This window comes from Dendrobates tinctorius, unplaced genomic scaffold, assembly GCF_039654945.1.
Source record: "Dendrobates tinctorius isolate UK_male_01 unplaced genomic scaffold, ASM3965494v1 ptg000051l, whole genome shotgun sequence".
Classification (NCBI taxonomy): Eukaryota; Metazoa; Chordata; class Amphibia; order Anura; family Dendrobatidae; genus Dendrobates; species Dendrobates tinctorius.
This window is the reverse complement of record NW_027361719.1, coordinates 9,427,266-9,441,043: the sequence shown is the minus strand read 5'-3', so window position 1 is coordinate 9,441,043 and position 13,778 is coordinate 9,427,266. Positions and strand designations below refer to the sequence as shown.

General features: G+C 42.0%; 1 protein-coding gene across 1 annotated transcript in view; it reads right to left on the bottom strand.

Annotated features, from left to right (window-relative positions):
* LOC141091374 (uncharacterized) overlaps positions 1-1,426 on the bottom strand; it is a 102,441-nt gene extending 101,015 nt beyond the window's left edge. The window contains exon 1 of the mRNA XM_073576930.1: positions 1,324-1,426. Within this exon, the coding sequence (XP_073433031.1) occupies positions 1,324-1,426 (103 nt within the window). The remainder of the gene's footprint in view (positions 1-1,323) is intronic.
* Positions 1,427-13,778: the final 12,352 nt, after the last annotated feature.

Here is a 13,778-nt window from a genome sequence, read left to right as displayed (position 1 = left end):
GGTGTGGTTGGGCGTGGACATGGGTGTGACTAGTTGCGAAGTGGATGTGGCCGGGGCGTGGCCTAAAATTTGCAGCTGCGCGCAGCGCAGTCTTTGTCCCTCTTTCCCTTCTTCAAAAGTTGGGAGGTATGATAGGGGCGGCTATGACCAGGGGGTCTGGTTGCCCAATGGATAGCAGTTCTGCCAAGAATTCTGTCACCATGCGTACAAAAAGAGACAGAGCTTTGGGAGGAGTACTGTACCTAAAAGCAATAAATAGGACTGAGCTGAAATACTGGGCACAGCTCTGACTACATGTTATATAGTCGTGTTAATCTCCTCTCACTTCTTGTAACCTACAAGTGTACAAAGATGTTATATAGTCACCATGTGACTAGTGGGCCTGTGTAACTTCAAATGCCAGGGCTGAATTTTAGTCCCAGTCCGGCCCTGCTTGGCTGCACCCAGAAAAATATAGTGCAAAAAATACAAAAATAGTGAGGTATTAGTTGATATTTTGGCCAAAATACGTAAGCTCGTAAACCGTGCCAAGGGTCCCCACGCTTACGAGTCCTTACACTAAACTAAGTAGCAAAGCCCTAAAGAAGACTTAAAGTCTCCAAAAATTCAATTTAAACAGCATCCTTCCTTTAAACATATGAAGTTTGCCAGTGGCGTATGCTGAAAAATAGCGCCATATGATGATGCTCCCACCTGCAAACTTCACTGTTGGTACAATGTTTTTGGGGTGATAAGCAGTGTCTTTTGGCTTCCTAACATGGTGTGTATTATGGCATCCAAATAGTTCAATTTTGGTCTCATCTGACCAGACTATATTCTCCCAGTATTTCACAGACTTGTCTAAATGTTGGTGAGCAAACCTTAAACGCGCTTGAACATGCTTTTTGTTAAGCAATGGAGTCTTACATACAGGCCATGGTGGTTGAGTACATTACTTATAGTTTTCTTTGAAACTATTATACCTGCTGATTCCAGGTCTTTCTGTATCTCTCCACAGGTTGTACTCGGCTCTTGGAAAACTAATCTTCACTCCTCTCTCTGAAATCTTGCAGAGAGCACCTGGTCAAGGCCAGTTTATGGTGAAATTATGTTCTTTCTACTTCCAGATTGTGGCCCCAACAGTGATCAATGGAGCCTTCAGTAGCTTAGAAACCAATGCTACCTTCACCCGCTGAAGCTTTGGTAGATTATATTTTTAGACTTTTGAGCAGCGTTGCTGTTAAAGGGAACCTGTCATCAGTTTTGGTCGATATAAGTTACGGTCATCACCTTTCAGGGCTGATATACAGCATTCTAAGAGTAGAAAAATAACAGTATACTCACCTGTGGGGCGTTCCTGTTCAAGGGGTGTCACTCTTCTTCGTCCAGCGCCTCCCATCATCATGAGAGGCTGTCCTTTCTTTGTGTTGCGCTCCTGCTCAGGCATATTTCTCTACCCTGTTGAGGGCAGAGCAAAGTACTGCAGTGCGCCGGCACCAGGAAAAGTCAGAGAGGCCCAGCACCTGTGCACTGCAGTACTTTGCTGTGCGCTGAACAGGTCAGATAAGTACGCCTGCGCAATAGCACGATGCCAAGGAGACTATGTGGATGATGCAGGGACGCGTCATCCACATGAAGCAAGCAGGAAGAAGATGGGAGGCACTGGACCAAGAGCAGCGACACCTCTCGGACTGGACCGCCCCGCGGGTGAGTATAATAAAAGTTATTTTTCTTCTCTTCCAGGTGAGGTTGGGGGCAGAAATACAGAATTATTGAATGCTGTATATCATCCCTGAAAGGCGGTGGCCGTAACTCGTATCGGCCAAACATGGTGACAGGTTCCCTTTAATATCATCAAATCTAATTGCATCTTATTGCATTCGATATTTGCACAGTAGGTGGCTATTAATATAGCCAAAAATATAGTGATTGCCTTTCTAGGTAATATATGAAATATTTTATTTAATAAAGAAGGAAACTCCACATTAATGGAGGTGAAAGGTAACTTGAAGGGAAGTAGTTTACATTCCTGCTTATTGTAAAGGGATTAATAGTTAAACATCTGAACATGTGTCGTGCTATGTGGAGCATGACTCGATCGCTCCACAAGTGCTGGATTCTTGGAAAGAAACCATTTTTCAATGTTAACATTCTGTTCTTAAATGATAATTTTGCTGTGACAGCAAGTCAGATTTCTTTTGAAAAACTTTGGCTTATTGCTATTTCACAGAGTAGAAACTTTCGTCTGCTGTGACTGTGTTTATTCCCGGGATTACACAGCGCAATTGTGGTTGTTAAATCACTTCTGATCAGCTAAATGCAAGTCAGTCAGTGTCTATTTAATGTTCTGCTTAGACTGGCCGACCAGACTTCTAATCGCACGGAACAGTCATTCATATGACTGTTCTGTACCCATACAATTTCATGTTATCGTGAACATATTTACTCATTACACAGGACAATGTGCTACCGATAATGATGATTTTTAAGCCAATATTATTTATATATGTGCTGATAAAGTATTTGCTTATTTTGCCCTGGTTAAGCACAGAGGCTTTTTTCAGGTGGTTTAGTAGGAGTGTGGTAAAAGAATGGTATTGATAGTCATTTCCTCTTTGTAGACACTGAGACACTTTATTTTTGAGATGTGAGAAAACAATTCAGTTTAGTGGACCATTGATTTATATGCACTGAGGCACTTTATTAATTAAGGGGAGGGAAGATTTCATTATAATGAGTTGTCGTCATTTGTATGACCATCTATTTATACACCCCCTTCAAGTGGTCTGTCTTTGTGAATTTCTTTTACTTATTTTTCTGGTGTCCTGTAGGAATGATATCCCTCAACTTTGTGATTTAAGCAGTTGTTTTGCCAAGTCTTTTCTGGATATGAGGCATCTTTTTATTTCTGTATGCTTACAGTGTCTTGTGAAAGTATTCGGCTCCCTGGAATTTTTCAACCTTTTCCCACATATCATGCTTCAAACATAAAGATACCAAACGTAAATTTTTGGTGAAGAATCAACGAGTGGGACACAATTGTGAAGTTGAATTAAATTTATTGGTTATTTTAAATTTTTGTGGAAATTCAAAAACGTAAAAGTGGGGCGTGTAATGTTATTCTACCCCTTTAACTTAATACTTTGTTGCACAACCTTTTGCTGCAATTACAGCTGCAAGTCGCTTGGGGTATGTTTCTATCAGTTTTGAACATTGAGAGACTCAAATTCTTGCCCATTCTTCCTTGGCAAACAGCTCAAGCTCAGTGAGGTTTGATGCAAATCGTTTGTGAACAGCAGTTTTCAGCTCTTTCCACAGATTCTTGATTGGATTCAGGTATGGACTTTGACTTGGCCATTCTCACACCTGGATTTGTGAACCATTCCATTGTAGATTTTGCTTTTTTGTTTGGGATCATTGTCTTGTTGGAAGACAAATCTCCATCCCTGTCTCAGGTCTTTTGCAGACTCCAACAGGTTTTCTTCAAGAATGGTCCTGTATTTGGCTCCATCCATCTTCCCATCAATTTTAACCATCTTCCCTGTCCCTGCTCAAGAAAAGCAGGCCCAAACCATGATGCTGCCACCACCATGTTTGACAGTGGGGATGGTGTGTTCAGAGTGTTGAGTTGTGTTGCCTTTACGCCAAACATATCGTTTGGCATTGTTGCCAAAAAGTTTGATTTTGGTTTCATCTGACCAGAGCACCTTCTTCCACGTTTGGTGTGTCTCCCAGGTGGCTTGTTGCAAACTTTAAACTTTTTATTGATATCTTTGAGAAATGGCTTTCTTCTTGCCACTCTTCCATAAAGGCCTGGTTTGTGCAGTATACGACTGATTGTTATTCTATGGACAGACTGTCCCACCTCAGCTGTAGATCTCTGCAGTTCATCCAGAGTGATCATGGGCCTCTTGGCTGCATCTCTGATCAGTCTTCCCCTTGTTTGAGATGAAAGTTTAGAGGGACAGCCGGGTCTTGGTAGATTTGCAGTGGTATGATACTCCTTCCATTTCAATATGATCGCTTGCACAGTGCTCCTTGGGATGTTTAAAGTTTTGGAAATCATTTTGTATCAAAATCCGGCTTTAAACTTCTCCACAACAGTATCACGGAACTGCCTGTTGTGTTCCTTGGTCTTCATCATGCTCGCTATGCTTCAAACAGAACGCTGAGACTATCACAGAGCAGGTGCATTTATACGGAGACAGGTGGATCTTATTTATCATAATTAGTCATTTAGGACAACATTGGATCATTCAGAGATCCACAATGAACTTCTGGAGTGAGTTTGCTGCACTGAAAGTAAAGGGGCCGAATAATATTGCACACCCCACTTTTCAGTTTTTGAATTTCCACAAAAATGTAAAATAACCAATAAATTTCATTCAACTTCACAATTGTGTTCCACTTGTGAATTCTTCACCAAAAATTTACATTTGGTAACTTTATGTTTGAAGCATGATATAAACAGAAAGATAGTGAGGAAACACTTAGCTAACCTAAATGAATTCAAGTCTCCAGGTCCAGATGAATTACACCCCAGAGTACTGAAGGAGATAGCAGAAGAAATTTTTGAACCCCTCTCCATAATCTTTGAAAATTCTTGGAGAACAGGAGAAATGCCAGAAGACTGGAGAAGAGCAAATGTTGTTCCTATCTTCAAAAAGGGGAAGAAGGTGGACCCAGGCAACTATAGGCCGGTGAGTCTGACTTCTATACCAGGAAAGATCTTTGAACAAATTATTAAACAACATGTATGTCAATACCTGGAAAAGAATGAAGTGATTAAACAGAGTCAGCATGGGTTTGTAACTAATAAGTCATGTCAGACTAACTTAATTTCCTTCTATGACGGTATCACTGATTGGGTGGATCAAGTAAATGCTGTAGATATAGTATATCTTGACTTCAGCAAAGCATTTGACAAAGTCTCTCATACAATCCTTATTGAAAAAATGACTAAGTATGGAATGGACAAGGCAACTGTTAGGTAGATTCATAACTGGCTTAGTGATCGGACCCAAAGAGTGGTCATAAATGGCTGCACATCCAGTTGGAAGAATGTCTCAAGTGGGGTACCACAGGGCTCTGTCCTGGGCCCTGTATTGTTCAACATCTTTATCAATGATTTAGATGAAGGAATTGAAGGTAAACTGATTAAATTTGCTGATGACACAAAGCTAGGAGGGATAGCTAATACTAGAGAAGAGAGGGAGGATTCAAAAAGATTTAAATAAACTGGAGAAGTTGGCAGCAACTAACAGAATGGTTTTTAACAGGGAGAAATGCAAAGTACTACATCTGGGCAATAAAAATGAAAAAAGCATATACAGAATGGGAGGAATAGGGCTAAGTGACAGCATATGTGAAAAAGACTTGGGTATACTAATAGATCACAGACTGAATATGAGTCAACAGTGTGATGCAGCAGCAAAAAAGGCAAATGCAATTCTAGGATGTATTAACAGAAGCATACAGTCTAGATCACGTGAAGTCATTATTTCCCTCTACTCCTCTTTGGTCAGACCTCATCTGGAATATTGTGTCCAGTTTTGGGCACCACATTTTAAAAAAGACATCAACAAACTGGAGCAAGTTCAGAAAAGAGCGACCAGAATGGTGACCGGTCTGCAAACCCTGTCTTATGAGGAAAGGTTGCAGGATTTGGGAATGTTTAGTTTGCAAAAGAGAAGACTGAGAGGAGACTTAATAGCTGTCTACAAATATCTAAAGGGCTGTCACATTGTAGAAGGATCAACTTTATTCTCATTTGCACAAGGAAAGACTAGAAGCAATGGGATGAAAGTGAATGGGAGGAGACACAGATTAGATATTAGAAAAAACTTTTTGACAGTTAGAGTGATCAATGAGTGGAACAGGCTGCCACGAGAAGTGGTGAGTTCACCTTCAATGGAAGTCTTCAAACAGAGGCTGGACAGACATCTGACTGGGATGATTTAGCAAATCCTGCTTTGAGCAGGGGGTTGGACCAGATGGCCCAGGAGGTCCCTTCCAACTCTACGATTCTATGATTCTATGATTCTATGAGGGAAAAGGTTGAAAAGTTCCAGGGAGCCGAATACTTTCGCAAGGCACTGTATGTGTTTAATAAAATTGATTTTTTTTTTTTATACATACACTACAGTGCCTTTTGTGATGTGTGAGAAAGGTAATGTGACTATATTGTCTATCGACTTGTATACAGTGGGTACTGAAAGTATTCAGACCCCTTTAAATTTAAAATGTTTCACTGCTTCACTGCAGCCATTTGGTAAATTCAAAAAAGTTCATTTTTTTCTCATTAATGTACATTCTGCACCCCATCTTGACTGAAAAAAACAGGAATGAAGAAATTTTTGCAAATTTATTAAAAACAAAAACTGAAATATCACATGATCATAAGTATTCAGATCCTTTGCTCAGACACTCATATTTAAGTCACATGCTATCCATTTCCTTGTGATCCTCATTGAGATGGTTCTACGCCTTCATTGGAGTCCAGTTGTGTTTAATTAAACTGATAGGACTTGATTTGTAAAGGCACACACCTGTCTATATAAGACCTCACAGCTCACAATGCATGTCAGACCAAATGATAATTATTAGGTCAAAGGAACTGGCCAAGGAGCTCAGAGACAGAATTGTGGCAAGGCACACATCTGGCCAAGGTTACAAAAGACTTTCTACAGTACTCAAGCTTCCTAAGAGTGCAGTGGTGTCCATAATCCTTAAATGGCAGAAGTTTAGGACGTCCAACCAAACTGAGCAATTGTGGAAGAAGAGCCTTGGTGAGAGAAGTAAAGAAGAACCCCAAGATCACTGTGGCTGAGCTCCACAGATGCAGTAGGGAGATGGGAGAAAGTTCCACAAAGTCAACTATTAGTGCAGCCCTCCACCAGTTGGGCCTTTATGGCAGAGTTGTCCGACAAAAGCCTCTCCTCAGTGCAACACATATGAAAGCCCGCATAGAGTTTGCTATAAAACACATGAAGGACTCCCAGACTATGAGAAATAAGATTCTCTGGTCTGATGAGATGAAGATAGAACTTTTTGGTGATAACTCTAAGCGGTATGTGTGGAGAAAACGAGGCACTGCTCATCACCTGCCCAATACAATCCCAACAGTGAAACATGGTGGTGATAGCATCATGCTATGGGGGTGTTTTTCAGCTGCAGGGACAGGATGACTGGTTGCAACTGAAGGAAACACGAATGCGGCCAAGTACAGAGATATCATTTATGAAAACCTCTTGCAGAGTGCTCTGGACCTCAGACTTGGCCGAACGTTCACCTTCCAACAAGACAATGACCCTAAGCACACAGCTAAAATAACAAAGGAGTGGCTTCAGAACAGATCTGTGACCATTCTTGACTGGCCCAGCCAGAGCCCTGACCTAAACCCAATTGAGCATCTCTGGAGAGACCTAAAAATGGCTGTCCACCAACGTTCACCATCCAACCTGGTGGAATTGGAGAGGATCTGCAAGGAAGAATGGCAGAGGATCCCCAAATCCCAGTGTGAAACTATGCAATACTGAGCAAAAGGTCTGAATACTTATGACCATGTGATATTTCAGCTTTTCTTTTTTAATAAATTCGAAAAAATGTCTTCATTTCTATTGTTTTCCAGTCAAGATGGGGTGCAGAGTGTACATTAATGAGAAAAAAAAAATTAACTTTTTTAAATTTACCAAATGGCTGCAATGAAACAGAGTGAAAAATTTAAAGGGGTCTGAATAGTTTCTGCACCCACTGTATATACAAACAGTATGATGTCCCCACAAACAGTATGCTGTCCCTACACAACCTCCCTACACCGTATGGCATCACCACAAAGCCTCACTACACAGTATTATGTCCCCACACAGCACCCCATGCAGAAAGATATCCCACTACAGCCGCCATTTTTACATAGTATTGTGTCCCTGCATAGCCCTCTTACACAATGTTATGTTCCGACGCAGCTTCTTTCTCAGAATACTGTCCCTACACCCACTCAGAATGATGTCCTCACAGAATCCCCTTACACAGTATTATGTCCCCATACAGCCCCCTTACACAGTATTAGATCCCAACTCAGCCACCCACACAGCTCTGTTACACAGTATTATGTCCCCATACAGCCCCATTACACAGTATTATGTCCCAACACAGCTCCCTTACACAATCTCTGCACATTGCTGCAGAATATAATGGCGCTATATAAATAATAGAAAATAAATAATGGTAGGTTGATCTCATCTATTCAAATAGGATGACTAACAGTGGAAGACTGCATGAGCTGTAATCCAGTTGTATGAATGGGTTTTAAAAACTTTACTATTTCTGAAAGTGGGAAGATTCCCCGTTGTTCCAGAAATATGAAACTGGGAGTTGCAGTTCCATTAATCCTCATTTTGTCTCATGTTAATCCAATCACAAACCACAGATTCATTATAAGAATATGATCACTTCCTCTCACCATGACATCGCTATGAGCCATATTACCAAGTAGTAGGATTGTGGTTTGTAACTGATATATTGTCAGTAGACACAAGATGCCATATCTAACATGTATAGGAACACAAATATTTAATGCACGTGTGTCTCAGCCATACAGCGCATGCAGAGCGCACTTTACAGGAAGTCTATGCACTAAAGTCAATCTTATGTATCTGTAAATAGGGATAAAGTTAGCGTCCTTCTAGAATACAGCATCCGGCCATTTTCACACGGCGGTATTTGTCAGCATTAGGAGTAGAAATTACTCAGATAAAAACTTTACATTAAGTAGATAAATTTCTCTTGGGCCCAGTCCTATATTTAGCTTACAAATACTGATGCCAAATACTGAACAAAAACCTGACATGTAAAAAGTGGCCTTATAACATACACTAAAAACCATAAAATGCAAAAATAATCACTTCTGAATATGCTTTTTTCAACGTGATTCTTTTTCCAAAACTATAATGCAATTTTACATAACTACCAAAAAAATCTCCAATCCTGTACAATTAAAGGGAATGTGTCATCTGAAAAAGAGCTGTTTTTCAAATCAAGTATTTATGGTAAATGTAATTTTTTTTTAAATGTTTATTTTTTTCCATTTGCTATACATATTAGACAAAAAAATCAGAAATTATTTTAGTGTCTCATTATCATCACAGACAGGATTGCAATAAAAGGTAACGCCTCTATATACAGCAGATAACACATGATCCATCATTCACAATAGGTGATGTCACATCTCACCTCCTCCTACTCCTGTTCAATGACTGATAACACCTCTATATACAGTTAGACCATAACACAGGATCCACAATTCACAATAGGTAATCTCACAGCTCACTTCCTCCCCATCCTTTCACAATGTCCATTGCAGGGAAAACAGCATATTCATTTAATACTTCAATGCAATGTAGTAGAGTCTGAGTCAGTCTATTGCTGCTAAAGTAGCTGTCCGATAGGTAAGAAAATATTTTAAAGTATAGATAATGAAAACAAACAAACAAACAAACTATATATATATATATATATATATATATATATATACACTGCTCAAAGAAATAAAGGAAACACAAACAGCCTGTTATTACTGGAATAGTGTTCTCTTTATTTTTTTTGAGCAGTATATATATGTATATACATACATACATATATTAACACACTGTGACAAAGTTACTAGTAAAGATCTGGAGGAGAGATATGTTTCACTGTGCTTAATGGCATCAGTGATGTGAAACCCAGAGATTTTCCTCCAGCACATTAGGTGTTGCGAGGGGGTTAACAGCTTAATAGCTAATTTACATAATGAGCTGGGTTTTTGTGGACAATCAACTCCAGAGACAGTCTTGGTTCAGTAGGGCTGGAGAAAGGATCTCCAGTGGTTTGTGTCCTGAGGAGGAAAGACTGAACCTGTGTTGCTCCAGAGTGGGCAGCTTCCCGCAAACGTATCGACTATGCTACTGCATTTTTAATTATTGCGTTCCTGTTTTGGCCAAAGGCCTATGTTTACTTTACCCTTCATGTTGGTGAGGCACAGCCTGTAGAACCACTGGAGCGTGACTCAGTTCAGTGGCGGAGGCGGGGGAGAAACTACCCAGATTTGTATGAATCACCAGGTCAGTCTTAGGCCGCGCGCTTGCGGGAGTCAGTGGAATGGTGTGGGACGGATTTCCAGTGACAGGAGTGAGTGGGCACACAGCTACTTGTTGCTCACAGTCAGGGAGGCTGGGGGACTACAGCGCAGGCCAGAGCTATCACGTCGCTTCCAGGAGAGTGAACCAACCTTCTCCCCCTGCGCACTCTGTCTTCCCGCCAAGTGTCCCGCTTTCCAGCGCGCTGTCCTTTTTATCCCTGACATGCCCCCTACTGTCGAGTGCAAAGGTCTTTCCTGGTCAGGAAGCTTTCCCCCTGGCAACAATGGTGACAGCCCCGACAGATCCGGAACCAGCGCAGGAGAGGTACCACCGGTCCGGTCCATCTTCCTACACTACCTCTGTGTACCGCTGAGTGAGTTGAAGGGTCCCAAGTGGTGGAGAATGCTGGCAACATTACGGGAACACTAGTGGCAACTGTGGTCAAACGGCATGTCCTGGGTAAAGGCAGCCATAAGCCAGGAGATGACAGACAAGATGGAGGACCTGATTAAGCATCTGGTGAACGCGCAGAAGCAGCAATATCTGGCACATCAGGAGACGAGTACGCTGCTTATTCAGCAGATGCAAATAGGAGTAGCAAAACCAACATGACCAGTTCAGACAACAACAGCAGATTAAGTTGCTTGCTGAGGCAATTCATGGGAGACTGGAAGCTCGTTTCACAAGTCCAGGTGATGACACATACGTCCGGAAGGCAAGAGGTGATAAGAGCAATGCAGAAAATGAAGCCGGGTGATGATGTAGAGGCAGAGCGGGAGAAGCTGACCACAGAGCAGTGGACTGAAGTGCTGGCCCCCTATCTGACTGGCAAACCCTAGAAAGCTTATTATGACTTGGCCTTACAAGATGCCCGGGAATATGCCAAGTTAAAAACAGAGATATTGGCATGCTCAGGGGTCAGAATGTCTGTCAGAGCCCAAAGGATTCTTCACTTGGCAAATTATGGGGACAAACCTCCCTGCTCTCAGATGTTTGACTTATTGCATTTGGTTCAGAAATGGTTGCAGGCAGAATCCTCCACTCCAGCCCAGATGGTTGCGCGGGTGGTCATGGACAGATTTATTCACTCCCTCCCCAGGCTGGTGCAGATCTAGTGCCCAGGGAGACCCCCAGAATGCAGATGACCTGGTGAGCCTCGTAGAAAGATACCAGGTGATCGATAGGTCCCTAAGAAAGCCGGGGGGTGGTGCATCTCCATACAGGGGTGCACAGCGGGAGCCTGAATTCCAAAAGAGGGGTAGCAGAGCCACCACTGGGGGAAGTCTGAGGTCCCAAGGAGTTGCTGAGGGGTTGCTAAAGGTTGCTGGTAAAGACCTGGTCAGCTGGAGGTGCCACAGCTGACCAGGTCTTTAACAGCAGGATTTTGGGGATATGTTAAAAGTAAAAGAAAAGTCAAAGATGCGATAGGATTTTTACAGGATGAAAATGATGAAATGGTAAGTCAGGATGTTGAGAAGGCCGAACTTTTAAATTCCTATTTTGCATCTGTTTTCTCTCAGAAAGGAAATGTAACATCAACTGTTCTTCACTGTCCTATTAAGGGAATAGAAGAATCCAGGATATCTATAAAAATAAAGATAGTGAGGAAACACTTAGCTAACCTAAATGAATTCAAGTCTCCAGGTCCAGATGAATTACACCCCAGAGTACTGAAGGAGATAGCAGAAGAGATTTTTGAACCCCTCTTCATAATCTTTGAAAATTCTTGGAGAACAGGAGAAGTCCCAGAAGACTGGAGAAGAGCAAATGTTCCTATCTTCAAAAAGGGGAAGAAGGTGGACCCAGGCAACTATAGGCCGATGAGTCTGACTTCTATACCAGGAAAGATCTTTGAACAAATTATTAACCAACATGTATGTCAGTACCTGGATAAGAATGAAGTGATTAAACAGAGTCAGCATGGGTTTGTATCTAATAAGTCATGTCAGACTAACTTAATTTCCTTCTATGACAGAATCACTGATTGGGTGGATCAAGCAAATGCTGTAGATATAGTATATCTTGACTTCAGCAAAGCATTTGACAAAGTATCTCACACAATCCTTATTGAAAAATGACTAAGTGTGGAATGGACAAGGCAACTGTTAGGTGGATTCATAACTGGCTTAGTGATCGGACCCAAAGAGTGGTCGTAAATGGCTGCACATCCAGTTGGAAGAATGTCTCAAGTGGGGTACCACAGGGCTCTGTCCTGGGCCCTGTATTGTTCAACATCTTTATCAACGATTTAGATGAAGGAATTGAGGGTAAACTTATTAAATTTGCTGATGACACAAAGCTAGGAGGGATAGCTAATACTAGAGAAGATTGAGAGAGGATTCAAAAAGATATAAATAAACTGGAGAAGTGGGCAGCAACTAACAGAATGGTTTTTAACAGGGAAAAATGCAAAGTACTACATCTGGGCAATAAAAATGAAAAAAGCATATACAGAATGGGAGGAATAGGGCTAAGCAACAGCACATATGAAAAAGACTTGGGTATACTAATAGATCACAGACTGAATATGAGTCAACAGTGTGATGCAGCAGCAAAAAGGCAAATGCAATTCTAGGATGTATTAACAGGAGCATACAGTCTAGATCACGTGAAGTCATTATTTCCCTCTACTCCTCTTTGTTCAGACCTCATCTGGAATACTGTGTCCAGTTTTGGGCGCCACATTTAAAAAAAGACATCAACAAACTGGAGCAAGTTCACAAAAGAGCGACCAGAATGGTGACCGGTCTGCAAACCATGTCCTATGAGGAACGGTTGCAGGATATGGGAATGTTTATCTTGCAAAAGAGATGACTGAGAGGAGACTTAATAACTGTCTACAAATATCTCAAGGGCTGTCACATTGCAGGAGGAACATCTTTATTCTCATTTGCACAAGGAAAGACTAGAAGCAATGGGATGAAACTGAATGGGAGGAGACACAGATTAGATATTAGAAAAAACTTTTTGACAGAGTGATCACTGAGTGGAACAGGCTGCCACGAGAGTTGGTGAGTTCTCCTTCAATAGAAGTCTTCAAACAGAGGCTGGACAGATATCTGTCTGGGATGATTTAGCGAATCCTGCTTTGAGCAGGGGGTTGGACCAGATGGCCCAGAAGGTCCCTTCCAACTCTACGATTCTATGATTCAGTCTTGGACACATAGTGGCCCATTGTCCTATGTCTTCTGAGCAGATGGATTGCAGCCTAGGCAGGCACTGCTCGTACTATGCTTATCCCGCTTGCAGTGTGGACTATCAGCCCGGAGAGGGGCCACAGTCATGTCCCGTGACCATAAATGGGGTGCTGGTGTCAGGACTTTTGGGAGTTTGTTATCCCTGATAAGGGCCACACTCCCCCACCAGTTGATCCCAGGAAAATACATGGGCATCCGCTATATCCATGGGGATGTGCCAAGGACTACTCCATTGCCAGGGTGTCAATAAAAATGAGCCAGGGTACTGAGTCACGTGTGGTCAGGGTTGTTAAAGACTTACTACACCCCATGATAATCGGGTGGGACTTCAGCCTGTTTTGGGACTTTTGGAGGAACGCCTGGGTTTTAAGTAACTCAGACAGGAGCCAGCTCAACCCTGATGAATCACCATCGCAGTCGGTTGTGGATGAGTTCCCCTTGTGTGTCCTGGCGGGTGAAGAGGATGAGACGGTGGCCAGTGAGG